A 14,250-nucleotide genomic window follows, 5' to 3' on the forward strand; every position below is an offset into this window, starting at 1 on the left:
AAAGCCATCGTGTGCGCTGAAATTAAAGTCACTTGTGTGGGTTCGACATGCTCTCCAGTACAGCGTGCTTGTTTCGGGGGTGGGGGTCTGTTGCCCTGTGTTTCTGGTGCCCGTCGTGTAGGCCGATTTGGCTGTAACGGGAAGGGAATGCTGTGAGCAGAATCCCTCCGGTCCATCCTCTGCTGGAGCCCCCAGGGCCTTGCCCCGCCCCCAGCACAGCCCCTGCCCCGCGTGGTCTGGTCCCGCCCACCTCTGCCCACCCGCCACGTGCTCCTACCTCCTCTGCTCCTCGCAGGGCCAAGCTCATCCCCACCCCAGGGCCTTTGCACGGGCTGCCCCTTCTGCTCGGAGTTCCCCTGCCTCGGTGCTTCGCGCGCCTGTTTTCTCACCTGTGAGATCTCAGCTCCTCATTCATTCATTCAGAGTCATTTATTCGGGAAACCTTTACTGTGGCTCTTCTATACGCTGAGCATTAGGGGTCCTAGAGGGACATTCCGGTGACAGATCACTCACAAGAGGAGGTGACCTCAGACAGAAGCAGGAAACGGGACAGGGGTCAGGGGGCCGGAGTGTGCCAGGGGAGGGGCTGGAAGCTAGAGTGGTGTGTCCGGGACAGACATCAGGTCAGGTGACGGGGGCACAGTGGGCCGCCGTGGACAGCGCTATGTTTATTTTGCTCGTGGCGCCCACCACTGGGAGACAGCCCGTCAGAACTGAGTTCTTTCCTAGTGGTGTCTGTCTCCCCTGAAAGCGGCCACTGCGGGACCTGGGACCCTGTGTGGTTCTCAGCCATGTCCCCAGGACCTGGCACAGCTGCTGGGTCGGTGTTGGTGGAAGGAGATGGCAGGGCTGTTGTAGCCCCCACCTGCAGAGACCCCCGTGGTAGAAGCCCTGATGGGGGTCAGAGCCCTGGGGAGGGAGGGGTAGCTGCAGGCCTCATGTGCGTTGGGGGCAGAGGTGGGATGTGTGCTGATTTGGCACCTGTGGCTTGTGTCCCCACCCCGGGCGGGGGAACCGGCACAGAGTAGCAGCAGGAATGGGGGTCCCAGCTCAGGACACACAGCCCTTGGACTTCTGGGGGTCTCGTGGCTCACTCAGACCCTCTGGAGCCCCTCTGTGCCGGGCACACATTAGGTAGCCTCTGCGGGGGTGGGACAGGGCATGTCAGCCCACCCAGGACAGCACTGGGGAGGGGCTGGCCGATGCCCTCCAGCGTAGGGGGTAACTGCCCCAGGCCACAGGGTCGAGTCGTTTATTCAAACAGGGACCCACTGGTGAGGACACTAGTGTCATATGAATGAGTAGGCATCTGTTCCAGGCCAGGCCCGGCTAGGCGGGCAGCAGTTGGACAGAGGGAAGTGGAGAGTGATGGCAGGAGGGACACAGCAGCCGTGGTCACATGTGGAGCGTCCCAGCTTGGAGGCTGGATCACGTTTGCGGACAAGGGAAGAGCTAGAGGAGGGAGGAGACCAGAGTTGAGGCTTGGCGGGTGGGGGGAACGCCCCGAGCAGGGTCCTCCGGGGCGGGGGGAAGGCAGGGGGGGAATGGAGCGGAGGCCCTTCCCGACTGGGGGGGGGCCCTGCTTACCTGAGAGCTGCTCCTCCCCACAGAGCCCAGCTGCTGTCTCTGCCCCCGGCCGCCACCCACCCACAGGACGAAGCAGGGCTGGATGAAGTCTGCAGAGGCCGGTGGGGACGATGTGGTGTGGGTACCATGGCAGTGGTGGAGGGGTATACCGGGGAGCTGACCAGGGTGAACCCAGGTGTCACAGACATCCAGCCCATCGTTGTCACACCCTCCCAGGAACCCCACCGCTGCTGAGCACAGCCTCGGCCGGCCCTCCTCTGAGCCCACTGCAGCCCCGGCACCACTGGGTCTCACGTTGGGCTCTGGAGACCCGGCCTCATCAGAATCCTTCTACGGACGGGTCCACGGAGACCCTCCACCGGGGGCTCAGTGCTCCCTTTGGTGGCCTGCACTGCACCCGTGTCACTTCCCACAAGTTCAGGAAACGTCACTTTCGGGAGTTGAGCACGGGGTTGGGGGGTGCTCACGGCAGTCCCGAGTCCGTCTGTCTGTCCGTCCGTGATGTGCGTGGAAGGAAGTGTGGGAAGCAGGAGGCACGCAGGGGCCGTGAGCTGCATCCTTCCCTGCCGTCAGCAGCCTGAGTTTGCTGGTGCTGCGTTTGTCCCGCATTTTAAGCGTAGTGGACACGAGGACGAGAGGACGACTGTCCAGAGCAGGCCCTGCCCTGCTGCAGCCCCTGCGCGTTGCTTTCCTCCTCAGGGGCTGACCGCCCATCCCCTGCTCCCGTCTGTCTGTCTGTGGGGCTGGAAGCCGGTCTTGCTCATCCAGCACCGAACGACTGCCGGCTACGTAACGCCCTGAAGCGTGTGTCTGCCCAGTGGGTGAGAGGGCATCAGCCAGGGGTGTCATTTGTACATCCTGTCCCCGGGCTCGTTTCTTGGGCTGCTGTGATAAAGTGCCACAGACCGGGGGGCTCAAATAACAGACGTCTATTCTCTCCCAGTCCTGGAGGCTGAAGTCCGAGATCCGGGTGCGGCAGGGCTGGTCCCTCCCAAAGCCCCCCTCCTGGGCGTGTAGACCACTGTCTCTTCCCTGGGGCCTCACATGGTTGTCCCTCTGTGCAGGTCAGTGTCCTGATCTCTTCTCATGAGGACACGGGGGCCCATCCTAACAACCCCATTTATCTTGGCCACCTCCGTGAGATCCTGCTTCCAAGTGCAGCCACGTTCTGAGGTGCCGCAGGCTGAGGCTTCAACATGCGGGTTGGGTGGGGACACAGACGCTGTCCTCGACCGGACTCCGCTCAGGCTCCTCTGAGTCGGCTCAGACTCGGCCTCTGTCCTTGGTCCTTAGTTCTGGCAAGAATCTTGCCAAGTCAGTTTCGGGGAAACCCCACCCTTGGACTCTGATGTCTCTCGATATCTGCTGCATTTCTCATCCCCACCCTCAATAGCTGGTCACCTGGCCCGCCCTCAGGAAGGGTCCCGTCGAGGGGCTTAGCCGCATCCCCTCACCTCAGCGTTTGCTCTTTGTAATTTCCATCCACTGGCCTCACCTTGCTCCTTGGCCATAAATCCCCACTTTCCAGGTTGTATTCAGAGTTGAGCCGGACCTCTCTCCCCTCCTGCCAACCCCATTGCAGGGGTCCCCCTAGAATAAAGTTCCTTACCACCTTAGCAAGTGTCACGAGTACCTGTTTCTTTAACGGGAACAGGATTTGGCCATGACCCCAACGTCGCTCTTTCCATCTGCACGAGGCTGGCAAAGGTCTTATTTTCCCCCACTTGGTTGGAGGCTTAGCTGTCAGTGTTCTGAAATTGATAACAATTTGTGAACAAGGGGTGTGAATTTCATACCGTATCGTGCTGGACCCCTGGACGGGGTCGGGGGTCATCGCTAACAAGCAGTGAAGAGCCCGGTGCAGGCGGACGTGTCGGGGGCTTGGTGGGCTTGGGAGCAGACAGTGCTCTGGACACGGTCAGAGTCGAGATAACCGAGCGGGGCTGAGCTCTTGGCTGGTGGTCTGAACTGGACTGGACGCAGCCTCATTCACCCCGTCAGCCGAGCTCTGCTCATCTGACCGTCAACCTGCAGCTTCCAGGATGGTCGCCTCACCTCTGTTAATTGTCTCGGGACTTGCAGCCCCTCTGGGAGGTTGGTGGCAGCACCGCAGGCAGGGGTCTCACAGGGGTCCCGGGGACAGGCACTCAGGGGGGACCTGGTCCCCGGGGGGGCTCTGATGGCCGCTCTGTTCCACCTGCGGCTTTTCCTGCAGCCTGGCTCTAAGCTGCCGGGTAACTGATGTCCACAATGGTGAGCTCCATGCAACCCCGCTGAAGCCCCCCAGCCCTCCGACAGAGACCACCCACCAGAGGACGCCCATCCCAAGCATAACACATCCCAGTCTCAGGGAACCCCCTCGTTCTCGCCACGGCCTCCTCTCCATCCCTTCAGGGCACAGTCCCCTTTGCCTGGTCACTTGCTCTCTGACCATCCCCTCCAGACAGCGTGTGCCAGGGGAAGGTTTGCACAGAGCCCAGACCGGCCAGCGCCGCACAATTAGTGAATCCGACTCTGAAAATGGACTAAACGTTCAGTATCCAAGGAGAAATAATCCCAGAGATTGGGATGTTATCCAGACAGACAATAAGAATGATAAACACAAGCCCGGTGGGTGAACAGATACTTATTAAATTATATTTATATATATGTAAAATCTATGTATACACACAGAGTGCATATATATATATATATATATATACACTCTGTTTATCCATCTCCTTATCTCTTTATGTATAGAGAGAGCGTGTATGTGTGTACTTAGAAAGTGTCTATCTATCTACGTATCTATCTATCTATGACAGAGCATGTACAGTTGACCCTTGAACAACTCAGGAGTTACCCCTGTACAGTTGAAAATCTGAGCATAACTTTTGACTCCCTTGAAACTTAATTACTAATAGTCTACTGTTGATCAGAAGTCTTACCGATAATATAAACAGTTGATTAACGTGTATTTTGTATGTAATATGTATATATACATATATTTTATGCATTCATGATGTACTTAACTTTTTCTTAACTTTTTGGATAATTCTAGGTTATGTGGCTCGTCTGCAAGTTTTTTTTAATGGTCACAAATTTCCAAAGTTTTTCCAATGTATTTACTGAAAAAAATCTGCATTTAAATGGACCCACAGTTCAAACCCATGTTTTCAAGGGTCCGCTGTATATACATATACATTTAGAAAGTGTATATTTATATATATAGACAGAATATATATAAAAAGAGAGCATATGTATATAGACATATGTATGAATATGTGTGTGTACACGCGTACATATGTGCATATGTACATGTGTGTGTATATGCGTGTATGTGTGTGTGTAGAGGGGAATACTGGAAGAAAACACTGAAAAGATGAAGACAGTTGTATTGAAACAAGGATTATAGATGATTTTTCCTTTGTAAACTGTTCCGTCACTCTGGTTGATTTTTAAATAACTTAAAAAGTATGATTTCCAAAAGGCACAGCTGCTTCCCACCGTGTCCCTGCGTCCTGGCCGAGGCGGGCTGGCGCTGCAGGTGGACAGGCTGTGCTCTCCGTGGCTGGGCAGTTGCCCCCCTTCTGCCCCGAGCCCAGCTGCCTGGCTCCCCGGATCCCTGCACGAGCGGATGAGGGAAAGCCAAGGGCGTCCTCCTCCCACGTGTTGAAGGGCAGCGTTCCATCCCAAGGAGGCGGAACTCCTGGCACCCTGTTCTCTGTAAATGGCTCCCGTCATTCCAAGAGGGGTCGACGTTACTTTAGGGGGCGATCAGGGGCAGCCCCAGGGATGGGGGTGGGACAGGCGCCGCAGCAGTGCTGCCAGAGCTAAAGGGGCGCCCAGGAGGGCAGGGCGGCAGGGGGAAGAGGATCTCCAGCCCCGACTGCCTCCCCATCTCCCATGGGGTGCAGGAGCCCCCCTCCCTCGTCCCCCACCCCCACGCCCAGACCCTCCTGCTGGGCCTCTTAGACACCTCACAGATCCGTCCCCTCTCCACCGTCACCGCCCCAGAACAGCCATCACTGCTCATGGCCCCCAGATGCACCCCTCCCTCCATCCTCCACTCAGAGCCGTCTTCCTGAAATGCCTACCCTGTCCTGAACGGAACCTTTGGGGGGCTGGAGAGGGGGGCACGGGGCCATCTTACTGCTCTCTCTGCCTCAGTGCACGCTTGAATCCTCCATGGCAAAATGGAAAAGCAAGCCAACAGACCCCAGACCGCGGGCCTTCAAGGCTCTCCCGAGTTGCAGGGGGATGATCAAAACCCCTATTCTGCTTTCAGCCAGGTCTGCCCTGCCTCTCTCCCGGAGGGGCCATCCTGAGCACTCATGGTCCACCCGTCCCCCACCTCCCTGGGCAGGGTCCCCTCCCCGCGTCTCTGTCCAACTTTGTACCCCATGTGCAGCACCTGTGTCTCCTGGGCTCACTGACTATGAGCCTGGAGCAGGCAGACAAGGCCTGTGGTTGGAACCCAGGAAAGGGTCGTCCCTGTGGTTGACGGGCTGGGATCTGAAGTGCTTCTGCAGCCGGTGCGAACAACCAGGCTGGGCCAGTACAAGGTCGGGGTCCCCCAGTATGCAAGCCGATCTACTCCTCACAGTCTTCCAGAAGAACCCCGGGCATAAACACGGGCCCCCCCCGGCCAAGCGTTGAGTGGTCCTGAGGCCTCAGCAGATGTGCCTGGTGGGAGAGGAGGGGTCAGGCTGGCTGAAAAGTGGAGCCCCACATCCCTCCCTCACCCCAGCAGAGGTCAGGAGCTCTACTCTGGAGGTCAGGCAGAGTGTCTGGACCTGGGAATGCCATAAACAACTGAGGCAAGGGGTCCACGTGGAAAGTGCGTGGCCGGATCAGCAGGCAGAAGGCCGCATGCGGGGCTCCACCCCCTCTTCCTTCAGCTCCTGACCCGATCTTCCCGCCAGACAAGAGACTGGAAGATTCTTTTCTTGAATCTGACCAACCTAAAGGGACAACAGTTCTGGGGGATACCCAAAAAATGGCCCAGAAAGCTCACCCTACAGCAAGACTCAACAACCAAAAGTCACCTGTCACATTCAGAGGTTCTACCTCTTAATCACAGACAGCCAAGGATTCCCAGACATTAAAGAAGGCCCCTAGGATGGCAGAGACCAAGACAAAAGGAAAGAAAGAAAGCAGCACAGATGAAAAGAGACTCAGAAGGGAGGAATGAATGTTAAAAAATCAAATAAAACTATAAGATTCTTAGAGAGATAGGCCCTGTATTCATGAAACAAGAACAAGACTCTGTTAAAAGGAACAGCTCTTGGAAATCAAAACCATGATGGCAGAAATGGAGAACTTTACACCAGGTTGGCATAGCAAGCTGAAGAAAGCTCTCTGAACGTACAGCAAAAATGAGTTATAAAATAGGAAAGTCAAACTAAGACTTTCTAAAAATGGAAAGTAAAACTATATAGGATATCAAAATGTAAATACCAGGAGTTCCAGAAAGAGTAAAGGGAAAATGCAGAGAGGAAAGAGTTGTCGGGGAAATGGTGCAGGAACTTGTCCCAGATAGAACACACGCATTGCTGCCTTGGAAGGACCCAGAACGTGCCCGGCCCTGCACTGGGAAGCAGACCCACACAAGGCATTTCCTGTGGAATTTCACAGCCCCCGGGAAAGGAAGGTCCTGCACGCTTCTAGGGAGGAAATATTGGGTCCTGTGCACACACACAGGAGTCAGGCGGCTTTGACTTCCCAGTAGCAACACTGGAATCAAGGAATGATGGAAGCCACCTTCAAAATTCTGTAGGATGATGATTTCTCACTCAAGATTCTACACACAGCCAAGTCTTCAATCAAGTACCAGGGTCGAGAAAGGCCAATTTCACACAGGCAGAATCTCAAAAACGCCCTGAGCCCTTTCTCAGGAAGCTCCTGGAGGATGTGCTCTGCTCAAACGAAGGAGGACGATTTGGGAGCTGGTGACCACGAGGTCCACAAGGCAAACTGATGGTGACAGAGACCCCAGGACGACAGCTGTGTACCCAGTGGTGAGGCCACCATCCACACCAGGACGGGGGCCTCAGGGCACGGAGAGTTTGAGAACTGCCTGGGATTCCCTGCCATTCTTCCATCTTCTTAACCTGAGGCCAGAAGTTCAGTCAAGTGGCCCAGATTCTTATCTGTGCCTGACTTGGCACAGCTGTGACTAATGAGGTCCCTCTTTCCCCTCTGTGATAATTTAAGAAATATTTGTTGTTATTCGTGATAAGAACACTTAACATACGTGTACCCTCTTAGCCACGTTTTAAGTGCCCACTACAGAATTATTAACTTCCAGCACCAGGCCGGACAGTGAGCTCTGGGACACACTCGTCTTGCAGAACTGAAACTCTCTCCCTTTGACTCATACCTCCCCCTTCCCCCACAATGGAATATTTTTACGTAAATTTTGTATTAGAACATAACACATATAAAGAAAAATGCACAAATCATAGGTGATCAGCTTGCTGAATTTTCATAAAGCAAACACACCTGTGTCACCACTCAGCTCAAGAAACAGAATGTTACCGGAACTTCCCTGGCCGTCTGGCAGTTAGGACTCTGCACTCCCAAGGCAGGGGGCCTGGGTTCGATCCCTGGTCAGGGAAATAGATCCCGCATGCCGCAACTAAGAGTCCGCGTGCCGTTACTAAAAAAAAAAAAGACCCTGCACACCGCAACAAAGATCCCGTGTGCCGTAACTAAGACCCAGCGCAGCCAGATAAATAAATAAATTAATTAATAAATAAAAAGAAAGAAACAGAATGTTACCCACCCCCACCCCACTGGGTGTCTTGGGCCCTGTCACGATGGATGCCTTTCCTCAAAGACCCCGATTTGGTTCATGGGGACTCTCCCACCAGCGACCAGTCTTCCTGAGGGCAAGGGTCCAGTCTGTCTGGTGACTGGGCTGGATTCCCACCTTTCGGGGGGCCTGGATCCGGGGAGGGGCTTCGTGGCTCCAAGTGACTGACCCACTGACCACCCAAGGTAGAGCCCCCTGTCCTGACCCAGGTGCCCACCCCACACGATGCCTGGTGTGCAGGTTTTCCAAGGGTCCAGCAAACATTTGCTGAAGTGAGGGATAAATGAATGGACGGATGCTGGCTGGTTTTCCTCTTAACTCTTTTCGCATCTTAATCATGCACCCCTCCGGGTGGGAGGGCCATCACCGGGGTTGCCCCGAGTCGGGGGTAGGGCTTCTGTGGCTCCTGCAATGAACGAAGTTGAAATAGACCGGCGCCTAGAATAACAAATTCCTGCGAAGCCGGGCAGGCAGCGATTGGCAGTGGGACTCGTCTGGCCTCCCCTGGCTGGCCTTCCCTCAGGTCTGGTCACCGTGCTTGACCAGCTTTGCCGCAGGTTGTGACTAACAGACCCAGACGGCCGCGATCCGCCCCCTCAATAAACGCGCCCCTTGTTAGACTGAACAGGTTTAGAAACTTGAACAAAAAGGCCGGCACGGCCGGGTCGAGGCCCAGTTCCCCCGCCCAGGTGCCGGGCGCACGTCGGCCCCGCCCCGGCGTGGACAGCGGTGACCTCACACGGCGCGGGGCGGAGCGCGGAGCGCTGGGCGCGGGGCGGGACCAGCGACAGCGGCGGCGCCGGGAGGGAGAGCGAGTGCGGCCGAGTCGGCGCCACCATGGCCACCGTGGATCTGGAGAAGCTGCGGATGTCCGGGGCCGGCAAGGCCATCGGCGTGCTGACCAGCGGCGGCGACGCGCAAGGTGGGCGCGGGCACGCGGGGGCCGATCGCCGGCGGGCGGGGGTTCTGCTGTGCCCGGGTCCCTGGGGCGCGCCCGCACCCTCGGCCGGCACCTGGGACACGCGGTCAGCGGGTGCTCCTCCTGGCCTGCGCCTCCCGCCTCCTCCTCCCCCTCCCCCTCCCAGCCCCGGTCCCCTTCCCGGTCCGCGTCCTGGACCCGCCCCCGCGCGCCGGGGGCCCGCGTACGTGCCGCCCACCACGGCCTCTGCGCCCCGCCCGCCGGGGGTGTGTCCGCGCGGCCGGCCGTGGCCGGGACGGGGTGCTGTCGCCGGCCGCCCCCAGGCCCGCCCCGCACCCCTTCCCGGTGGCGCGTGTCAGAAGCCCCATTTCCTGGAGGCCGCTGAAGGCTGGGCAGGTCCCCGCAGGCCCGCAGAGCGCGGGCTCTTCCTAGTTCTGAAACACGACCTGGGGGCACAGTGCTTCCCCGAAACCACTGCCTCCAGGGCGGCTCTGGGGCATTTTCTTTAGTGCAGGGCTGTTCCCACCCCCTTGTACACGGGAGGCCGAAGGCGGTGGCCTGCCTGCTGGCCTGCCCAGGGTCCTGCAGCCGGGACCTGGCAGAGCTGGCTGAGTGCCCCTCCTGGGGTCTGTCCTGGTGCCCTGGACTTGTCCTGACTGCTGCTCTCCGGCGCCTCTGGCCTGGGATGGCCAGTGTCACACCTGTGGGGCTTGGCCGCATGGCCACGCCACACACCTTGAGCCTCAGGAGACACCTTGACTAGCCCAGGAAGCAGGCCTGGAAGGAACCTAGCCGGCCCTCTCAGGCTGCACAGCCGGGCCTGGTCTGCCTCCTTCCAGATCAGAAAGTGCAGACACACAATTCCTCTCCCTGCCTCAGGCCCCCGACTCCCCGCTCGCCACTCGGAAGCAGGGAAGAGCTAGGAGGAAGGGGCTTTCACAGGAGAGCAAGCCCGGGAAGGCAGAGACGTCAGCCACTGCCTGCGTCCCGGCCTGTGCGGGTTCGGGCTGAGCCCTCCGGACCTGGTCTGGCGGGCGGACAGTGTGCTCTGCTGCACGTCCGCGGCCCCGCGTGGCCAGAGCCCTTGCCTGTTGCTGGGCAGCGGCGGCTCCCTCTCAGGGCATGGCCAGTGGGCCGGGGCCAGGCGGGAGGAGAGTGGGCTTGGAGGGTGGTCTTGGGGAAGCATTGTCCTGTGAGACCGGACCACGGGAAGGGCCTGGTATATGGAGGACAGACACTTCCTGAGAGGCTGGGCCCGCCTCTCCAGAGAGGCCCTTCCTCTGCGAGGCCCCCGCTCCCCGCTCGGGCAGGCACAGGGGTCTCCACCCAGGCTCCTGTCTGCACCATGGAGACAACAGCTCTGGAGGGAGGGCTGGGAAAGATAAATGCACGTTTAGGCAGGGGAGCCGAGCCGGTGGGTGGCACAGACTAAACAGGACGAGGGATCAGTGGGGGCAGCGGCCTGGGCCGGTGGGCCAGTGGAGGGCAAAGCCTGTCTGACCTGTGGGTCTCCCCTTGGCCAGCCCGGCCCTGATGCCCCGCATGGAACGGGCGGTGCTTCCTGGACACCCAGGAGTGTGGCCGTCAGCGCACCGCCGGCTGGGCTGTCGGCCACCTCACCTCACGCTGTGTCCTCGCTTCCCTAGACCCCTGGCTGTAACGTGGTTTTCTGATCGGGGCTGCGAGAGAGGAGGGCTCCGCGAGCTTCCCCAGTTTAGGGCCCGGGCTGATGCCTTGGGGAAGATGCCAGGGCCAGCTGGCTCTCTGGGGGGAAGGGAGCCTTTCTGTATTGTAAGTTCTGAAGGCCAGCCTGTGGGTGTCCGCCCCGGGCCCGTGCCCTCTCGCCAGCACTGCTCCGGGGAGCTGGCTCCAGACGGTGGGTTCTCGGTTTGCCCTCAGGGGCCCCCACTGCCTTCCAACTAGAGGCTGACCTCTAGGGACCTGATGGTGCCAGGCGGGCCCTCCCCGCGTGCCCTCCCGGGTGGGCGTGGGGCTGACAGCCGCCGTGGAGAACGGGCACCCAGCCCGACCTGCACTTGCCTCCCGGAGGCTCAAGTCTGCGTCTGGCGGAGTGAGTGGAGACCAGCCACCTCGCGGCGGGGGGCAGGGCAGCGGGCAGACCCTGTGCCGGCTGGGCCGGCCTGGACAGCTCTCTGACTTGACCCGAGTACGTCCCTCGGGCCTCAGTTTCCCCTTCTGTAAACAAGACAAGCCACCTCGCGGCGGGGGGCAGGGCAGCGGGCAGACCCTGTGCCGGCTGGGCCGGCCTGGACAGCTCTCTGACTTGACCCGAGTACGTCCCTCGGGCCTCAGTTTCCCCTTCTGTAAACAAGACAAGCCACCTGGCGGGTTCCTCCAAGCCAGCCTGAAAGTCACGTCCTCTGCCCTTCCCGTTGGCGGGGAGTAGGTGTCCGTGCGTTGAGGGAAGGTGGTCGTTACCGATGTTACTTTGTGCAAAAGTGACTAGAAAACTATAACATAGCCCCGCCGCCCACTGGTTCCACCCCTCGGTCTCGCCCCTGGGGCGGACCCCACCCTGTCCCTCAGTTACGCGCAGGACCTGCCTTTTCTGGGTTGATCAGTGTGGACGTTGACGTCCTGTATTTGCGGGTGAGGACCGCCCCCATCTCATTATGTCCCAGCCTGGATCCACGTCTTCACATCAGCTGATGATTAAGTGTGAATCTGCGGGGCCCCGTGTCCTGCCAGGATCACCTCTTTCTTGTACATTTTGTTTTCCCGGAAACTAATTGTGATGAAAAGTCACCTTATGAACAAAGGCATCCACCTTCGGACATCAGTTTGGTTGTGGTGTCGATTTCCTCCAACAGGAAGTCATCTATTGCAGTCTCCCTGGCCCATTGGAGGCCGGAGGGTGGAGTGGAGGGGTCCAGGGCTGGTCCATCAGTGGGAGATGCAGCTGCTCTCCTCCCTGCTCCTCTGGCCCTGTGGGGCTTGTGGCTGCCACCCTGGCTTTATTTTGAGGAAGAAAAGCAGATTAAAGGGCAATTAAAAAGGCCCTTTCAGGGAGGCAGCTTACAGTGAGGTTTACAGGGAAACCCACGCCCTCAGGCCTCCGTATCCATGGTAGCTGGCACAATTCCATTCTAAGATTGAAGAGTTTTCCTGTAATATGGTCATTTGTTCTCCTCTACAAGCCTGAGCACACTACCCTAAGCCTGGGGCCCTTTGCAGTCCGTGGGGCTCCAGGCAAGCCCACCAGGCTGGCTAGTGAGATGGCCAGGACCTCTGGGTTGGATGGTGGCCTGGGTCTCCAGCCACTGCCCCCGCCCCTCCCACCACCCCATCCGGAACTGCTGGCCTCCCTCCTGTTGCCAAGGGGTGGGGCTTGGACCTTGAGCCTGCAGTGAGCCCAAAGCGGCCTCACCCCAGCGAGGGCAGCTGGGGAGGCAGATACCTAAGGGTGGAAAGCCTGGGCTGCCCAAGGCCTCAGAGACGGCCGAATGCTTCTGCAGGGCCCAGGGCCTGCTGGGGGCTGGGGGGGCAGCTTTGCAGCTGTCTCGTCTCCCTCCTTGCCCCTGCCCTGCCCCCCGCCAGCGAGGGCAGGCAGGCCAGGGAGGGCAGGCAGGAAAGGGAGCTTGCAGCTCGAGGCCCCCTGACCTCAGGCAACAGGACTGTCAGCCCTTCGGATCCGGTTCCTGGGGCAGCCCGGCTGTCTGAGGGTGTGTGTGGGGTACACTCTCTGGGCTCCTACCCCTAACTTCAGTCACTGAAACCCCACTTCCATTTGTTTTGGGGACGTGAGACTTTTATGATTTCTTTAGAAATGGGGTTCTTTTGCTAAAGGCAGGTGTGTCAGCTGTGAGCGTGGCCAGCTCAGGGCCCTTCTGGCCTCTGTGCTCTGCCAGCCGTGACATCTGGGCACCTCTGCCCCGGGAGTCCCTGTCTCTGGACGTCAGACAGCAGGAGCCTCGGCTGCCGGCTGGGGACAGGGCAGCTTGCTGAGCCCAAGGAGGGTCCAGGGTACATCCTGGCACTGCCCTCACCTGCCAGGGTTCCAGCAGCTCCCCTGCCTTCCCTCTGGGACCTCGGTTTCTCATCTGCAGAATGGGGACGGTGACAGCGGGCTGATTTCCTGGGAGCCCGGTGCCGTGAGCCTGCACTGGGGTAGGCTCTGCCCGCTGGGCTCTTCCTCAGGTGCCATATGCTATACAGCCCTCCATGGTCCTCTGGGAGCTACCTGCTCCCCCTCGGCCCGCCTTCCAGGCTGGAGACAGGGTGAGACTAGTGTAAGTACGGTAAAGGTCCAGAGTCATCACGTCAGGGTCACCCTGTGGACCACACAAGCTACGAGGGACCCTGGGGGTGACGGCACGCCCTCAGGATGCCCAAGCTGATGGGCACTGCCCCTCCACCAGCTCAGAGGGCCCGGGGGTGGGGCGGGGCTCCTGGGGCCTCGGCCACACTTGGCTGGTTCCCCGCCCCCTCCAAGGAAAGGCTTTCACAGCTTAGGGACAGACCACGGGATGTGCATGTGCTCCGGGCCAGGACCACCCGGAGGAAGGCCGGGGGAGCAGGGGTGGTCCTGGGGCCAGACCAAGCACAGGTCGTGTCTGCGATCCAGCCTCCAGACCCAGGGTCAGAGGCTGGAGCCCAGGGCAGGTGACTGGCCAGCTGTCTTCCTCTCTGAGGACGTGGGGGCCGCACTGCCTGCCCCTTTGTATCGAACCACTGACATCTTTTGTGACGGGCAAGAAGGTTTGAGGCAAATTGCCTACAGCCACTGATTCCAGGCTCGTGCCCCCTCACCCTCTGCCCCTCGCCCGTCCCTGGGCCCCAGCCAGGTGGCAGTCAGCGTGGAGGCTGGGCCCGCCCCAGGTGCCCGCACAGGGCCCCTGACCTGGCCCCTGACCTGGCACTGTCCAGGCCCGCAGCAGCTGCAGCCCTGGGCGGGGCCGCGTCCCACCCACAGACAGGGCAGGGTCAC

The 14,250-nt window shown here is 59.3% G+C and overlaps 1 protein-coding gene across 2 annotated transcripts in view; it reads left to right on the forward strand.

Moving 5' to 3' along the window:
* Positions 1–9,153: 9,153 nt before the first annotated feature.
* Positions 9,154–14,250, forward strand: part of PFKL (phosphofructokinase, liver type) — a 27,732-nt gene continuing 22,635 nt past the window's right edge. For both annotated transcript variants that reach the window (XM_036851041.1, XM_036851042.1), the window contains exon 1: positions 9,154–9,305. In XM_036851041.1, the coding sequence (XP_036706936.1) occupies positions 9,221–9,305 (85 nt within the window). In that variant the 5' untranslated portion in view covers positions 9,154–9,220. The remainder of the gene's footprint in view (positions 9,306–14,250) is intronic.

Source organism: Balaenoptera musculus, chromosome 4, assembly GCF_009873245.2.
Source record: "Balaenoptera musculus isolate JJ_BM4_2016_0621 chromosome 4, mBalMus1.pri.v3, whole genome shotgun sequence".
Classification (NCBI taxonomy): domain Eukaryota; kingdom Metazoa; phylum Chordata; class Mammalia; order Artiodactyla; family Balaenopteridae; genus Balaenoptera; species Balaenoptera musculus.